Source organism: Seriola dumerili, unplaced genomic scaffold (assembly GCF_002260705.1).
Source record: "Seriola dumerili isolate Sdu_G_001 unplaced genomic scaffold, Sdu_1.0 BDQW01000025.1, whole genome shotgun sequence".
Lineage (NCBI taxonomy): Eukaryota > Metazoa > Chordata > Actinopteri > Carangiformes > Carangidae > Seriola > Seriola dumerili.
The window spans coordinates 17,601,727-17,620,480 of record NW_019174280.1 but is presented as its reverse complement, the minus strand read 5'-3'; the positions used below and the strand labels follow the sequence as shown (position 1 = coordinate 17,620,480).

Here is an 18,754-nt window from a genome sequence, read left to right as displayed (position 1 = left end):
ATGGTGAAAGAGGAATAAAGGAAGCCATCTACATCAAACTGGAACGTTTGATCATCAAACAGAGCCCACTTACAATGCAGTCTTGAGCTCACTCCCCAGGCAGTTTAACACCCATCCACACCATGACTCATGTACCATAACAACTCACATGTAACTTCAACAACTCTCAAGAAGTCAAATACCTGAGACTCCTCACCAGTCAGGTAAAAGTGAAGAAGTCATTCATATGAAGCGGTGAAACATCAATCAAATCCAGTTTCCTTCGTATAGCTCCTACAGATACCATGACCTGGATGACTGAGAGTCTTCACAGTCTTAAAACTAGAGAGTTCACATAGAAGACATATAGTATGCATGTGTCAGGCGTCATTCAAGCAAGTGGAGTATTTCATGTGAACATGGCAAAAATGTGCATAGATTCCTGTGCATAGATAGTTCTGGATCCTGGATCTCCAAATAATCTCCAAAACTTCCATAGTCATGACCTATCTTTCTGTGAAACTTAAATTAAATCTGTTAAATAAATAGTTCAACAGTTTCGATAAATGAAGATATTTAGACAAGAAATTGAAAATTGTCTTTCGTACATTTTGGATTTTCCACATTATTAGAAAATGAGATATAAAATCTTAATTTGTTGCAGATTTTGTTAAATCTGGACTGTTTATAGTCTTTTTGATAAGATAAATTAGCCAGCTGCTGGACAAAGTTTTGGCAGGAAAGCAAATACATGTATTTCCCAAATTCTTAAGTTCACCTTTAACGAGATTTGAGTTATGCTCCAAACTAACAGGCAAACCAAAGGGTCAGAAAACACATCCTCTTAAGCAGAGGCCATAAGTAAAATCAGTGCCTTTAATTCATTCTTTTTTCCCCTTTAATCCCCAGGGTTTCTGGAATCCTCCTCTGGCTCCCAGGAAGAACTACAACATCTACCTTCAAGCTGTGAGCAGCACAGAGCGGGTAAATAAATATTTATTCACGTGAAGACACACTAAACACACAGAGAACTTACAGCACTCACCTGCTAGCTGCTATGAATAAATATAACGTATGCACAAAAGAGACACTAATTAGACTTGAGCTACAGCACATCTTTTGTCTGCAAGCAGATAGGACTTCTGAATATATATAGGAATCTGAACAAAAGTTAAAGTACACATAATGCCTCTTGGTCATTGCTATAGTGTGTTGTGCTTAGACTTGTGACTCATTAGTGTTATTGTCATTTTTCTCAGGAAACTAAGACGCAGTGTCTGAGGCTGGCTACTAAAGGTAAGAGCATGCTGCTCCATCTTAGTTTCCACCATAAAAAGATCTAATCTCAGTGTTAATGTGATGATCAGACTCAACTCTGATGATAAAAAAAAGATTTCCAGAATTTGCTATATTTTTATGTATTAGGTTTCTGGTCGACTATGCTTCTGTGGTTAAATTGCTCAGTTAATGATTGTTTTTAATCAGTTATTTATTGTTGTGTTTTGATTTTGTTTGTGGGGTGTTCTACAGAGAAGAGTATGTTTCTGTATTAAGGATTTTAGAGATGATAATATAATGTTTGTGCATGTTAGAGAGAGAAAACACGTTCATGTTATGTGTGCGCATTTAGCCGCTGTATATGCACAGTCTAAATGTCAAGTTTTTACTAGCAGCCATATGTTGATAGATTATCAGACTGGTTTTAAATGGTGCGGCGTTAATCCCCGGGCAACCTCGCACAAGTACACACATGCATAGAAACACAGTCAGCTTCACACACACTGTTTTCAGGAAAGATTTTTAGAAATGCGGCCGTAGGATCAGAGTTTAGCTGTGTGGAGTAAGAACAAGGATAAACAGAAAAATACATAACCATGTTTTCAATGAAATCGACAATCCTGCACAGTTGTGTGTCTGGTGGCGTAAAGCTTCAAAAAGCAGTGAGGACACTTTAATGTTTGTTTGACTAGTAATGTAGGACTAGAAAGCAAACAACACTTTGTTTTCTATGTATGCAAGAGGAGTAGCACAGTGGCAATGATTGTGTCTATTTAGTTCTCAGACAGATAACAGTCAACTAAGGCCCAAACTATTGATTATTTTCATGATCGATTAATCTGCCAGACATTTTTTCAATTGGTTTTTGTCTATGAAACATCAAAAAATTGGGAAGTAAATATGAATAGCAGCCCAAAAATCAAAGATATTCAATACACAAAAACTTTAAACTGAGAAAAGCAGCAACATCATCACATTCAAGGAGCTGGAAATGTTTGGCTTTTTGGCTTGAAAATTATTGGAACAATTAACCAGTTATCAAAATAGCCAGTACATTTTTTTGTCAGTCAACTGATTGATTAATCTACTAAGCATTTCAGCTCTGCAGTCAACCGTCTTGGTCCTCCTGCAGTATGGGTGTTAGTGCAGGGTATTTGTTTTGGACTTTTTGTGCTCAGCTGATGGTCCTTGCTTTAACCTTCTGTACTGAAGAGTCATAAAACCAGACAGTAAAAACGACATAATTTTTTAGCACAATCACTATAATAATTACAGAAATAAATCACAATAGTGATTAAGTTGTATATCCGTATAAAGGTCCATATAGGGTAGGGCCCCGCAGTCTAGCTTAGGCGATAAATACTGTGGTATGTGGCATTGGTTCATGTTACATACATCCACCTATGAAAATAAACATTAAACAAATAAATAGAATAAGAGCCAGGTTACAAATAACTGGAGTTGCTCTATAAATTCAGATAATTGAGGTTAACATAAAAATCTACATGCTCATAAACCAAGGTCTTCCTGTTGTTAGGAGTTCACGTGTGTTTTCTTTAGGTCATACAGTTTAATGTGACCGTGTTGATGTAAGCAGGTAGACTTGTAGGAAACTGATCCCATGGGACAGATCAAAGGTGTGGTTAAATCCCCCCTGCGCCTGTAGGGTGTCCTGTTTCCACCCTAGAATAAGAGAAAATGTGGGAAGTTACTGTGTTTCCAGTGTCATCATATTTCAAGAATTTCTGGTGGTTGTAGTTACTAGAGCAGGTGGTTACTTCACCCAAAAGCTGCTATAAAGACGCTCTGGCCTTCCAGCCGGAGGACGTCTGAGTGAAGCTGAAAGACTTTGGAGAGGATTTTAGATTTTTTTAATAAGGGGGAGAAAGACACACTAATGGACACAGAGGTCCCTTCCTTTTGCTCTCTGTCCCCCTGCGTGTGTGTGTGTGTGTGTGTGTGTGTGTGCTCAACCGTGCGTCCGGGAGGGAGGATTAAGTGATGGTGGTCCTATTAGGTCATCTGGGCTATTGTGTATTGTCATCGCTGCCTCAGGGTGTGTGTGTGTGTGTGTTTAAGTGGAGTGTTAGTGTACTGACCTGGATAATTTTTACAGACATTAAGAGCTACTGTCGACATTATGAGGTCAGACTCAGAACACTTTAAAGTTTGTTTTTCTTTTTTATTATCTCTCGTTTCGTTATTCCTTTCCTGTGTAATTATCAAATAGTGTCTTGGCCTGATAGTTACGGGGAAAAAAACAAATGAACAAACAAACAAAAAACAGCTGAAACCAACAAGTGTGATGCAGATTTGTGTCATTAACCTGAAAATCATTGGGTAATTTGGTAAAACACTGTCATAAATGTCACAGAGTCACAGGGACCAAAGCACGATTTTTAACTTTGTTTAACATGAATCAGTGATTTGGTAGTGACTAAATATTCATAAGAAATTGACCAAGATTTTTTAAACAGGATAAGCTAGAATAACTTATTGATACTGGATGTTTGAGGCTGATACTGATATTGATATTTAAAAGTTTAAAAAATCTATTAATTAGATATCAGCCATTAGTTTTTTGGGTTTTTTTCATAAACTTGTAGATAAAAATTGAAAAAGATCCCTTTAGTTTTTTTTTTTTTTAAGAATTGCAACCACGATATATGCTGAGCAGGAATTTAATTAATGAAAAATAAACAATTCAGGACAAATTATGTAATGGAGATTCTACAACAAGCTAATATCAGCATATATATTGGTCCAACTTTAAAGTAACATTAGGACACAAGTAGCAGCCGCCAGGTCACATGTTCCTTCATTACGATGAACACAGACACTGTAGATACAATTACACCTACACCGTCCTCCTGCTGTAAATACTCTGTAGCACAGCAAAGGTGTATTAATATGCAGTTTAAAATAGTCCCCGGTTCTGTTTGCTTGCGTTTGATATACATTTACCCAAGACCACGCTGCCCAGCTGTTTTTCAAATGAAACAATATATTCATGACCTGTTTTTATAGATTTAACTCTTCAGTGAGAACAAATGGGCTTAGGGCTAGGTAGGGTTGCAGACGGTACTCATTTCGGTCTTTTCGTGGCAATTAGAATTGTATATATCTGTATATAAGAAGCCTACATAATGCTCTGGTGTAATATTGTTACATAATGATATGTGATGGGATGGGGACATTTCAAAGACTTCAGTGGCAGAAACATTTTATAACAAAATAATATGTTGAGGTCACAAATATTGAGGGAGATGAAAAGACAGAGGGAGATTATGTTTATCTTGTTGATATTTAGCTTTAGAAGTGGATTATTATTTGATAGATGTATTGCATTATGTTGAGTTTTGTGCAAATGTCTTTGTGTTGGATTATTTGGATTATCATAATGCATGATAATGTTCTTACATTGCAGTATGAACTGTTCTGGCGTTGTGAGATGAGATCACTAAGTAGAGCTTAGGAGAATGAAAACAGATGCTCTCTCTCTCTGTCTCTCTCTCTCTCTATCTCTCTCTATCTATCCATCTATCTCTTTCCCTCTCTCTTTCTTTCTGTTCACTTTCTGTCCATGATCAACAGGCTTTAAACTCTGCCTGAAACATCATTTGTGAATTATATCCCAAACAGATGAAATCAGGGAGTTCAGTCAATTCTCTGAAGTCATCAGGAACAGAAATGAGTTTGAGTACAAGTTAAATACAGCGGCATTGGTGCAGAGACATTGGACATCTACAGTCAAATCGCATTTCAAAAACATTTCCCAATGAGAGCATGATGCCAAGGTTAACCTGAAATACGATGAAAAGACAGTGAAAGACACACAGTTATTTGAACATTTGTATATCTGTGTATACTGTATGTAGACAGCTTCTGTTTTTATTTTGAATGTTTTCTTTAGTGTGTCTGCAGCTGGGAGGTGGAGCAGTATGCAGAGTTCACTGGTTCAGTGCATTTACTATCACGTCATAGAACAAAATGAATGAGAAGCGGTAAACTGTGTATGTTGGGTGCTTTTAATTCAGTTAACCTCCGTTCCAAAAGCAAGGCCAGGGGGGAACATTATTATGATTTTTTTCTTAATCTTTACACTGAAGAAGAAAAGGTGAAATTGTAAAATTCACTAATTTCACAGGGATATTTTTAAACTGACTTAGGTTTGTGACCAAGTACCTACAAAATAAATTACATTACCATGAGCTCTATTTTAGTGCTGATTAGCAAATGTTAGCATACTAATATGCTTAACTAAGATAGTGAACATGGCAAACTTGTACCTGCTTGTAATTTGTGACTGTGAGTGTGTTAGCATTTAGCTCAAAGCCACTGTGTAGTCTTGTCTTTTTGTGTTTCTAACAAAGATGTCTATTATAAAACACACTATGAACATACTTTAAAATATTCCATGATGAGATGCTCAGAAGTGACTGTTGTTGGTAGAATCACTTTCGTTCCAGCAGTCATTATAATTAAGAATTTACTGTTCATCTCAATATTTCAAAGAGCCAAATTAGCTCCTCAAACAAAACTTTTGGCTATATTTGCATCATGACTGATAGTTACCATGGCATTTATGTTGGCAGTTGTCTGACGTTGCTTTATGAGGAATAATTAGAGTCTTGATATTTACCTGATCTTTAGCACAGGGATGATTAAACCTTCCTATTTGAATGGCTCATCAGGATTTGTTCCTTATCATGCTCACCACTTTCCTGACATGAGGGCATTTTGTAAAGACAGAAGGTCTACTCAGCTTAAGCTCTAAGGTTCCCACAACGTTTAGTTCACTGGTTTTATTTAAACAGAAACAAAAGGTTTGGGTGAATAGAAACATTATCACTCTTTACTTTTTTCTGTCTGATATCATACCGCTCTTGACAAAGTCTGACTCAGCTATAGGAAAACCCAGATGATAAAGCTTTTGAAAATCTTTTCAACTGTTAATGTTTGATTTTCAGTATTTCAGTTTCTCCAGCTTATTGACAGCTAGAAAAATGTAGCTTGTCAAGGAAAAGAAATTTACTGGAAACTGAATATTATTGAACACACATGTATTCCCCAGATGGCTGGCAGCTTTGAAAGAAATTGGCTGACAGATTTCTAACAGGAATGGACGCAGGAAAAAACAGTACAGGAGCACTAAGCTGGCAAAGCTTTTAGTACTTTTGTGAGTCATACCTGAGAGGTTAGCGTGAGATAGTAGGAAGTGTAAACCACAAATTGTTAAAAAAAAAAAAAAAATCTATTTTTCATATCCTTAATTTTGTATTTTTACATTTTTGTGGCATTTATACATGTTGCCTTTTTTCATTAGTTTCTGCTGAGATGTTCCTTAATTGTAATTTAGCAGCTTTTCACTGAAGTGTACAGTCTAATATACACAAATATTTCCCAAATATATCCATGGATATTGTATATTTAACGATTGTTTTCATTTTTGCATCATGTAGAAACACCAGTCTTTTACAAATCAGGATTTATAATGACCTTTTCTCATGAGTTTGATTATTTTGTCCAGTTCTAATACTACAAAATAATTCATAATTAGCTTAAAATTCTGATATAATACAATATTATGTTGGAGCCACAGTAGTAATGTTTTGGGGGTTTTTATCATCATTATGTTGTAGGTGCTACAGAGGAGCCAGAAGTCATTCCTGACCCGGCTAAACAGACGGATCGGGTGGTAAAGATCGCTGGGATCAGTGCTGGTGTTCTTGTCTTTATTCTGCTGGTGTTGGTAGCCATCCTATTGGTCAAGAAGAGGTGAGTGATAATACCTAATCGTGAGCACTAAAGCAGCGTTAATGAAGAGTTCAACGAAGAGAGCAAATATTACATGAACAATACTTCATGTACACACCAACACGCATGCAGATGCAAGACCACACAGACACAAATGTGCACCTAAAATCCATTCTCTTGTTGTGTGTTGGTCCGGTATTTGCTGTAGTAACACCATCCTCCATCCATCCACCATTAACGTTGATCTCCCCTCAGAACCAGTTTGGTCACCTACTGACGGTTGCTTTGTTTTGTAAGGCACTAAATAGCTGAAGGCTTGTTTTCCAAAATTAGAAAACCTTGCTGCCTCGCTGTGGTGTGATGTAGTGCAAGAAAGATCTGAGGTCATGTTTTTTTTGTTTTTTTTTTCTCGGACACTACAGCTGTTGAATCAAACTAGACAAAACAACCACACAGAACAGCTGACTCCATTGTGAGTATGGAAGACAGACCCAGTGAAAGAGATGCTTGAGCAGAAGATCAAGTAACTTTGTAAGATTAATGGATTATACAAACACATCAAAGACATAAAAATATCTATTTCAAATCTAGAATGAGTTATTTTAAGCCACTGGTGCACACACATTTCCCCCTGCATTTTATTACTTTAGCTTCACACTTACAAGAATACAAGAGCAATGGTTTCTTATTTTTTGTAATGTGTTGAACGAGACTTCAGACTTGAAATGGGTTTGTGCAGGTATAATTCAGCCTTTTTAAAGGAAAGAAAGAGAGAAAGTGAACATAAAGACTGAAAGAATATTTTTAAATCATTGCCTCTCATTCTTCACTCTTAACATTTAGAGGTGTCAGAGTTGGTCCTGGTGTCACTTTAACATTTTAGCCTCTGTGGTGGTAATTTGGTATAGGGCTCCACCATGTGGTGGCTAAACAGCCACAGCTGCAGCGCCACACAGCAGCTGAACCATAAAGGTTCTTTGCATTAGAACAAGCTGTTTTCAGGCATCGGTGTGAAAGAAATATCTCACCTTTATGGATGAATGAATTATTTCTGCATATTATGAGATTGAAGATGAGGGGTCCTATATCTATAATAAATTGGTATGATTATTGTTTGTCTATGAAGCGCCAAAAGTTGTTTGGTGTCACCAAAAGCTATTTTACTTTCAGTGCTCCACATGGACCTCCAAAGAAACATGTTGTTTAAGATGAAAGCATCATTATTCATGAACAGCTACAGTATGGCTGGGCTGGCCTCTGACATACAGGATTATATCTGAAGTCCTATCTAGCAGTATACAAACATCATCAGTCACTAAATTAGAACAATTAGACACTGAATATCCCTTTTCCCAGCTATGGTATGCCAAAAGAGAGTTCACAGTTGCTTATTGGAATTGTGTAAGACTATGACGCTATTACTACACATGGCACTCTTGTTATGACCTTTCACTTAAAATCTGGTGCTCAGGAAACCTAAGTGCCTCATTAAAAAGGAGTAATTTGGAATTTGATTTGACAGAAACATTCATTTCAAGTGTTTTATACCACAATTTAAAAGTATCGACTTAAATAAGTTGGTATGCTCATTGACCACCGAGTAACTTGGACACGTTACAAGACATTTAAAATTAATCATCATCAACTTAAGAAGATGTCTCTTAAAGGAAATACCGTACAGGATTTCCTCTGAACGCTGAGGTATTGCATCTTGCCAGAGGCTTTAGAGAGCAACCAGGAAAACAGTCTCTCAGTTACAAGCAATCATGATCTCACTCAGCAAATCAAAAACAATTAGAGACATTAAATTACAATCAGTAATGAACTCTCGTCTCTAAAGATCTTTGCCCCATCAGGCCCTGACCTGCATATTTTTATTCTAATGCTCGTATTGAATTCATGTGATCCAGCTTCTGTGCCACCGCTTGTGTCAAAGTGTAATTGTCAATGATAACCAGTGGCTTGATTACTGTAACATGTTTTACTGAACATTATCTGTCCCCTTGAGGATTTTAGGCCTTTTGATAATAGAAAATTGGTCCAAATTGAAAGATAATGCACTTGTAGGAGGTAACTGCTGTGCACAACTCTGTAATTGCATTCTAAGGCCTGAAGGAACTGAAGTCAGTGTCTGTTGTTTTGAAACCAAACTGTCACGCAGTTCAAGACACATTCATACACCTGGACCAGAGGCAACTTCTAATAAACTTGATCACCAAATGTTCAAGGGGCTAAAACATTGTGTAAAATGTTATTCTTAGGGTGATTTCTGACAGGTTGAAACTGTATATTACCAGCATGAACAACTAAAAAGGAATTTTACTTTTGTAAACAGGGAACATTTTTAAGTATCATTTTAAACTAGGTTTCTATGTACACAAACATTTAGGTTACAGGAAAAAAAAAAATCAGATTTTTCTGTTTTTGTTTAATGTATGAGAACATGAGATTGTGCAGCAACCAACATATATCAGTCATGACAGAGGTTTCCAGATGGAACACCATATTTGCGTATCTCTGCGTATGGCAGAAAATTACTATTAACAGAAGGGCACTCAGAAAATGATCTGAGTATTATGAAAAGATTTGTGATTTTATGTCACCCTCATGAGCATGAAGTTACATTACTTGGTAGTTTTCTCTTCCATAAAGGTTTCTGGGGAGATCAATCTTCATTGCCATTGAACCTTTACAACTCTGAACAATACTGCATCTTTAAAATAGTGGGACATGATGACATCGCTATGACATCATGCTTGCTTTACAGGAAGCGAGCTGCGTGGTGTTGCAGATCAGCTAGCTTTTGTTAGGTGTCAGTAAAAGTGATTAGGGCTAAATCTCTAACTAGGGTTGTCCAGTTACAGTAAATGCAGCTTAAAAATATTGCATGAATATTTTAAATATAGCACTCCCAGAAGTAAAGGAGAGACAGACTGCATGTTGATAGGTTAATACTGGTAGTTTGTTTTTATTTTAGTAATAGTTTTATAAGTCTCGTAGCTTGTTTTGTAGTATTTATTCAGCATTAGAGTTGAGTTTTCTAAAGAAATAGGGTCCCTAGTAATTATAACAACCCCTTGCATGTCCCTCAAGTTGTAGAAATCAAAAGGTGTTTTCTTCTGTTTCTGTTGTTGCTGGTTGGGACAGGACAGTATTGTCCTAATTTGCATATTCATGACCCTTGTGTCTCATTCTTTGCTTTCTGATTGGCTCACAACCCCCAGGAGGACCTACTATTCATACTCTTATTACCTGTAAGTAAACAACCAATCAACAATCAGCTCACCCAGCTGCTGTTATCTTATTGGGCGAATTATTAGTGGCTAGTTGTTGTTATTTTTAAAGATGCAGTATACTTTTTTCAAGACAAAACACATTTTCAGCTCTGACCAACCAGCCAAAGCCATCCTCATTGATGCCTTGCCAGGGTGGGGGTCAATTCACTTTCATGTCAGTCAGTTCAGGATTTTCCTTATTTCCAACATATTTATTCATTTAAAATTCCAAATATTAAAAATGTTTTGTTTTGTTCAGGAGAATGTTGATGGTTTATTGTCTAAAAATAACAGGAAATAAACAAATGCTGAATCTTTAGCAAATTAAGCGTCAGCTCCTATCAAAGGGACTGAACTGACAGTGAATTGACCTCAGCCCCGGTGTCCTCTACATGCTCCAAAGTTGCTCTGAAGCAGGCTCATAAAGGCCAAAGTTGGCCATAAACCAGAACAAAGCGGGCCAGAGTGGGACGACACAGGCCTAAGCGTGTTATTTGAAAAAAGAATGCTGCACTTGTGACTTGTAGCTCTTTGTGTGCATGTAGTCATGTGATCATCCATCCGCCCATCAAGTCACAGGTATCATGGTTACTCTGCTACACATGCTCAGTGTGTCTCTTCAGTCAGTGGGTCTGAACCAGTCGACTTCCTTTTCGGGACACGTGGCCTCTGGTTTTGTGTCAGTAGTTCTCATGATGGTTTTTCTTTTAAGTTGGGTATTTCCTTTTCTATTTTGCCTCCTATCACCTCTCACCGACTGTGATCAAAGTAGATCCCTAAACTTGCACTACCTTTAAAAGTATAAATGTTAAATATTTAGTGCGCTTCCAATTCAGCAGTAACAAGTGTAGTAGTACAGAAGTATTACCAGCAAAGTGTACAATGTGTGAGTAAAAGTACTCATCATGCAGAATGGTACATTATTATCGATGCATTAACATTTAATCCGTACTTAAATATTTCAGTTAGTTTTAACTGCTTAATGTAATATATAGTGGGGTCCAAAAGTCTGAGACCTTTGGAGCCCACTGTATAAGTAAATCACAAAATTATTATTCAGTTTAAAAATAGGGCAAGCTGTATGTATATTTTGTAAATATATTATCTCTTTTATTGTCTTCCAACTGCATGTATCATGTGACTGATTCGGTCCAATCATGACCGAGTGAGTACACCTGCAGTACAAGTTAGGCTAGTTGAGTTTGTTTGAAGAATCGTCACACCCCCAGAGTACGCGGTTTACACAATCTACAATTTAATTTACAATTCAGGCCCTAAAAAATATATTAAAAACTCAAATAGAGATCCAGTCTCGTTCTGGTCACACCCATCTCTTTATCTCTGTTTCTTTGTCTCCCTTTTGTACTGTATGTACAGTGCGCAGCATATGGTGGTTTATAATTCAAGCATCCTCTCTCCTGTTTTCATGTTTTCTGTTAGACAACCAATAATACACACACAAACACCCACACAAACAGCTACACTTGGTCAGCGGTTAAATCTGTGCTCCTACTGAGTGTGTGAGTGTGTGTATCTCATGTGTGTGTGTGTGTGTGTGCGGTCTTAGAGGTGGAGTTGGTGTATTTTGGGGTCAAGAGGTAAAATATACAAAATAAAATAAAATAAAATAAAACCACAGCATGCATTCTGTCTGGGAAGAAGTCAGAGCCGTACATTGTATCAGTTTGGCAACGATCAAAAATGGATTTCTTTATCAATCCTCTGTGTTCATCAGCTGCTGTCATGTTGTGTCCCAGCTACAGAGAATATTAGATTTATGTTTGGACTCAAATTTGCTATACAAGAGAGGAACTAACTTTTCTTGAGCACAAAAAAAACAAAGATTGTTTGTCCACCAGTGAAGATGTTGTCTTTACTGATGTATATATATGGCTCTGGGTACATAATGTTCCTGCATGCTCTGTCATGCTCGAAATATTAAGTCCTCCACAGATATTTTTCCTGGGATTTTATGAATTGCACACACTGAGTTAAACCTGAAAATGATACCTTGATGTTTACATTTTATGACGTGACCTCAAGTCCTACCACTCATATGATGGTACTTTGGTTCGTAAATGGTTTCCCCTGGGCTACTATAGAGCACAAGTCATTCCTCTGATGTTGTTTTGATGGGATTTTTCCCGTCTGTGCTGTCGGATGAAAACCAAATATTTCATATTTTGGTGATTTTCTTTTCCCTTTTGTTTTTCTTTCTTTATGTTTTTATTTACCTTATTGAAAGCTTTGATTCTGATAATGCAGAAAGCTCATGAAATTACAAAAATCAAGATTTTCAGACAACAAAAAATGGGGTTTACAATAAAACTTAGTGGCTTTCATCTGACAGCTCATCTATGGTACCAAGTTTGATAACAGGTTTTCCCTTTGCTACTTCTCTGTAGGTCATAGGTCATTTCCCTGGTCTGAATTAGATGCTATTTTCCCTTTGTTCCCCAAAGCCAAGCCTGTTTAATGCTGCCATTTACAAACAAGCCTCTCCTCTACCTTCCTTGCTTGTTCTCTCCTCTGTACTTCCTCTCTTTTTCTCTTCTCCTGGGGTTTCTTCTTTTCTCCTGTTTTCTTGTCGGTTCTAAACTCTGCAACTTGAATCAGAGGCCTGCAGCCCCCAGCCAAGCTATTGTTGCCAAAAAAGATACCTAAAGTCATTCTACACCTGAAGATTTGAACATTTATTCCGTGCAACACAAAGTAAAGTGGAGCTGCGGTCTGCAGGCTAGCTGATGTCTTTGTATTTGTTTGTAAGATCCCTGACTGTGTCTGTCTCTGCCCCTGACAGGAAACTGGCTAAAAAACGTAAAGACGCCATCGGAACGACACGGCAGGAGATGACACACATGGTGAATGCCATGGACCGCAGCTATGCTGACCAGAGCACTCTGCATGGAGAGGACCCAATGGCTGTGACGTTTATGGACTCACACAACTACAACAACAGATGTAGGTTCTTAAGGAAGACTACTATTATTATAGTTTTTAACCTTTTAAAGTACCCCCTCCCACCTGTGAGATACTTGGTAGATACTGGCCTTGGTAGCACTACTTAAATGCATTTTGTTCTGTACCAGACTCAGTCTTCACACAACACTGACTAAGTCTTCTGATTCTGTCTGTGTAAAGCATTTTAGGATCCGCATATCACTGCAGCAGCTGTTGACACAGAATTGGTTCAGACTTGTGGCTTCGGCTCCAAAGTGTTTTCCACACAAAAGCTATGATTACAGGCCTCATATGATATGAAACAGAGAAAAGCAACAAATCCTCACATTGGAAAAGCTAGAACTAGGTTATGTTTGGTACTTTTGCCTGGATAATTACTAAATTGATAAATTATTTATCAAGATAGTTGCTGATCAGAACAGCTGCTGATTAATTAGCCTGTTGATCATCTTAATCAGTTAATTGACCAATAATCTCAGCTCTAGGAATAGCAACTCAAGAATCAATCAAGGAAATGGTTTTGAATGATTTCGGTCTCAAGTTAAAGAATTAATGACTTTATCTGACCACACTTAGCAAAAAAAAAAAGATGCCACGATGGATGATCAGTCCAGTGTATCAGAGGCCGCTCCCTTTGTTCTGTGGGAAGCATTTAAATAAATCACTTTCGGGTCCTCGTCTATGTTTAAGTAATGCTTTAAATGAGAGCGTTTCCTGACCATCTTTCCTTCTACAGTGCCCAACGATCCTCTGGTTCCCACCGCTGTGTTAGGTGAGACCTCTAGCATGGTTGGATATATCACATCCATTACCAATAAATGCCCTGTAGTGATCACCCATCATCGTCATGAAGCCCCTGTGCTTGTAGCCCTGTCCTGTATGTCCCTCTGCGTCATCATGTGCTTTGACCTGTGACATTAATGTTTGTGCGGTGGATAGTTTGGCTTGTGTGAAGTATCTGTACCATGATGTTCCCCCTTTACCTACAGTTAGAAGTGCTAAACTGTAGTATTACCATAAATAGTGAATTTAAGAGAACAAAATAGAAGAGAAATACAGTGTAAATACAAAATGGAATTTAAGATTTGGTTTAAAGGCAATGTGTGTATGTAATGGATTAGAATATATAAGGAGAGCTAAACTCTGTTTTCATCTTTTATCTTTGTTTACCTCCTACTGCCAATTTTCTGTGTAAAACATGCCCAGTACTAACAACTAACAGCCAAGCACTTCATCTGTCATCCGGTGTTTTCCCTAGGTACAATCATTCCCAATCCCAGCTATGGATTCTGTTTCCTACTGAGTGTTATTGATATTCACAGTAATTACCATCATTCTCCCTTAGAGACCTCATTATTTCCAGAGTTTTGAGTTGTTTTAAGACATGCCATCTCCTGTCCCAAAAATGACAGAAACTGGAGCTTTAAAGGAGGAAGACAATTTGTCACATTGCCGCATGAAAATGAGTGCAGATAAAAATCTGTGACATCAAGTGACAGTGAACAACTTAGTGCCTACAGCTCCGTGTCTTTGGCAGAAGTTTTGTCTGTGCTCTGGATCTAGAAGTCTGCTTGAGTATCGACCATCTGTGTTATTCCCTAGGCTTGTTTTGTTGCTGATGCCCCAGTCTGAGTGTCTGAGTCGTGAAAGATGTAGTTTTTGCCAAGTTGGGATGTTTCTCCAGCTCCAGTGCTGCACTGCAATGTGTTTATCTTTAGTTCAGTCTAGTGTTGGCTCTTCAGCATGATGTGGAGTTCGAACATGTCCTTAAGGCCTCTACAATCCACAACGCAACCAAACCGTGTTAATGAACTGTTTCACAGCCTTTAATTTGGAGTGAAGGCTGCAGTTACAATCTGTCCCAGCCAATCACATCACAGAGTGGGGAGAAGTAGCGAGAAGTAACGAATTAAGAGGCAGTGTCGGGTCAAGTTTACCGTTAATTGGCCTGACGAGGGCTTAACAAACCTTTAACAATCATTAATGAGCGAACGTGTCCTCGGAGCAGAGAAAAGCATCGGTCGGATGAAATAAACAGTGTCAGTTAATAAACAGTGGTGAAGATGAAATCAGTCGGTTGTGCTGCAACCCCAAGCTACTCCATTATACAACCCGTCAGTCTGTACATTAACACTGCCAACTCACATTATCTCCCGCAGCACAGAAATGTTCACCTGGAAATTCCATGACAAAGTGAACCTTTAATTACCTCTAACTGAAATACTTTTTTGTATTTTCTTATTTCTGAAATGCAAAGTTAATTATATCCAAACGCTTTATTCATAATTAATTCTATTCCTTTCTGCACTATGCACTTTCTTATCTGTGGTTTGAATTGATTGTTTCATTCTCAAATTGACTGACAGGTGTTTGCTTGGATGTTAGTTTGTTAACATGGGTAATGTTTTTAAATATTGAATCATACCAATTTCTTTTACAATTAAAATGGGTGTGGAAGGTGAAGAAAGCTTGTTGTAAATACCGGTGGATGATACCAGTAGAGGGCCGTTCTGTAGACTTTAGGGCTCATTTTAAGTTGGTGAGTCCTGCTGTTTAGTGTTTGTTATGTTGTTACTGACATATTTGAGATGTTTATTATTACATTTTTTTGGTCATTTTTTGGCTCCATTGTTTCTTGAAATTTTTTTACTCATCCATTGTATGTAAACCTTTGTGCTCTTTGTAGCTGGATTAACATGGTCAAACTAAACCTTTGTCCATGTTTAGAGTGTGACTAACAAGTCCTCTATCCCTGCAGTTTGACTAAACTTTTTTGCTCTTTTGTTTTTCTGCTGCTTTGACACGTAGTTCCTATCACAGGTGAGTATGAACCGAGAAAACAAACTGACAAATGGTTGTTTGGTTTTTGGGAAAATGCAGTATTTCCTTTTGATAATAGATCAGAGGCAGAAGCTTTTACTGATTTTGGGGAGACAAAAAAGGCTTTCGCGTACAGCCTTAGAAAGCCTCTGACTGTACGATTTATTGCTCAGACCTGAAAAGAACAATTTTGGTAAATGAATAAACAATCAAGCAAATAATTAAAAGTTTTGGTAAATTAACAGTTAAGCTGAACTCATTCCCTCCCCTCCTCTAGATGAGAACCACAGTGGCTCAGCAGCGGAGAACAGCAGGCTTCTGGATGTTCCTCGGTATCACTGTGAGGGAACTGAATCTCCTTATCAGACAGGACAGCTCCACCCTGCCATCCGAGTGGCCGATCTCCTGCAGCACATCAACCTAATGAAAACATCTGACAGCTACGGCTTTAAGGAGGAGTACGAAGTAAGATTATTATTAACAGTACTTTTATTACCAGTCTGACAATGCAAACCATTAAGATATCTGAAATGTGGCTTTTCAGCAAAGATTATTGTTGTGTAAATCTGTGATGCTTGCCTTAACATTAAAATGATAAAAATGACCATTACGGTTATTGCCTCTTAATTTGAGGGTATTTTCTGCCTTATTGACTAAACAGTGAAAGTGCTCAAACCCTTTTTAATGCCCCCCCCTTGTTTAAGTATCTAATAAGCATTATCTAAACATTCATGTACCAATGGAAAAAAAAAAAGTACCAGAGAAAAACTATCATTCAAACCCTTCTTTTCCCCCGAGAATTATCTTGCAGGAGTGTTATTTGAGGATCCATGACGTGTAATTTTCTTTACCATTTTCCCGTGTGTTGTTGGTGATACAGAGCTTCTTTGAGGGCCAGTCGGCCTCCTGGGACGTGGCCAAGAAGGAGCAGAACCGCACCAAGAACCGCTATGGGAACATAATAGCATGTAAGCAAGCAAGTTTTATTTATGTATCACTCTTCAAAACAGACGTTACAAAGTGCTTCACAGGAAGAAGAGAAAAGGAAAAAGGGAGGTTAAAAAAAAGATGAACAGAAACAAGTATAGTTATTATTAGTATTATCATAAAGGTATGAGATGATGTTAAGATGCTTTTTAGAGACGTGTACTGATTTGGCCTCTGTGAGACCTTGTTAGAGGCTGTTCTGCAGTCAATGGGCAATAACTGCAAAAGCACAGTCACCTTTAGTTTCCTGCCTTTACCTTGGAACAGCCATTAGTCCCTACTCTGAAGATCTGAAGTGCTCCCCTGTGTGCTGCTGTTTCCTGAGACTTTGAAGAGACTCAAATTTGGGCATCACTCAAATTATCTTAGTTCAATGTCACAGACGACAGAGTTTTAGTTATTGCCTGAAAATTTTTGACCATGACCATGTTGTTGGATAATTTTATTTATGTGTCGACAGAACGCAGTATAGGACAGCAGGACCATCAATTTAAAGACTCTTTACAGCTTTAGATGCCTATAGAGAGAGAAATGCTGTACGTCTGTTCTCTTACGGCCCCTGAAGAGGCAAAAATATAAGTATTTCCAATAAGTAAATAAGCCAAAATAAAGGTTAGATATTAAAAAACATTATTAGATATTATTTACTAGTAGTTGTACACTCAGCATCTCAGTAGATCAGATTTGTTTCGCAGTGGTGGCAATCAAAGCAAACAACCCCACTACTGTCATTTAATTTGATTCAAATATTGCTCAAACCTGATTGGTCCGTGGAAACATGTGACATCATCTTTTTCCAACTAAATCCAGCCCCCTTTAAACCGGCAATAAGTGCACAGAGAAAAGAAAAGAAAGAAAAGCATTTGCTGCTCTCTAACAAACCTTTTCTCTTTGACTTTCTCTCTATGTTACTGTCTCTCTCTCTCTCTCTGGTGTTCTGTTGCTCTTCCTCTCTCCCACACTGTTGTGTATTTCTCTAGATGACCACTCAAGGGTTATTCTTCAGCCCATAGAAGATGACCCCTCCTCCGACTACATCAACGCCAACTACATCGATGTAAGTGGAAACGCATCGAATGCTACTATTGGCTCCCAACGAAACCAACGAAACCACACTCCCTCGCTCGTATGTCAGGCCTCTATACCTTTATTGCGTCTACTAGTCATCCATCAAGCCATTTTACACATCCAGCCACCCCCCGAAAACACATCATACATACAGCACGTGTCTTTCTCAGGTGTCAGTCCTGTCCATTCATTCATCAGTTAAACTAAATACGACAGTAGATATATAATCATCTTTTGGATTAGTCAGTAGTAGTTACTCAGTTTTAAAGACTTTTTTTTTTTTTTTTAAATGACAACCCCATGTCGCTAAGAGCTACACAAAGATGAGGTGTAATGTTCAGACTCTCTTTTAGAGAGACAGTTTCCTGGATACTACAGCCAGAGGCTAGCAGCAGGGGAGACAGCAAGCCTCGCTCCATCCAAAGTTAACAAAGCACCTCTAAAGCTCACCGATTCACGGGTTATATCTTATTTGTCTAATCTGGAAAATAACCAAAGTGTAACTCCTGAAAGTCACTGTGCCAGGCCAAGAAATTCCAGCATGAGCAGTACAGATTAAATAAACAAGATACATCATGTTAATAGTGGGCTTCTTAGATGCTGGTAGGTGGATTTCTTTTTAAAGTCAG

At 37.9% G+C, this 18,754-nt stretch overlaps 1 protein-coding gene across 14 annotated transcripts in view; it reads left to right on the top strand.

Moving 5' to 3' along the window:
• ptprk (protein tyrosine phosphatase, receptor type K) overlaps positions 1–18,754 on the top strand; it is a 112,118-nt gene that overhangs the window by 81,051 nt on the left and 12,313 nt on the right. For 3 of the 14 annotated variants that reach the window (XM_022764072.1, XM_022764054.1, XM_022764046.1), the window contains exons 19-27: positions 889–963; positions 1,239–1,275; positions 6,900–7,035; positions 13,090–13,250; positions 13,987–14,022; positions 16,059–16,070; positions 16,348–16,535; positions 16,951–17,038; positions 18,038–18,114. In XM_022764072.1, coding sequence (XP_022619793.1) covers positions 889–963; positions 1,239–1,275; positions 6,900–7,035; positions 13,090–13,250; positions 13,987–14,022; positions 16,059–16,070; positions 16,348–16,535; positions 16,951–17,038; positions 18,038–18,114 — 810 coding nt within the window. Of the gene's footprint in view, positions 1–888; positions 964–1,238; positions 1,276–6,899; positions 7,036–10,238; positions 10,269–13,089; positions 13,251–13,986; positions 14,023–16,058; positions 16,071–16,347; positions 16,536–16,938; positions 17,039–18,037; positions 18,184–18,754 lie in introns of all 14 variants that reach the window. The other 11 variants (XM_022764063.1, XM_022764039.1, XM_022764032.1 and 8 more) reach the window with 6 other exon arrangements.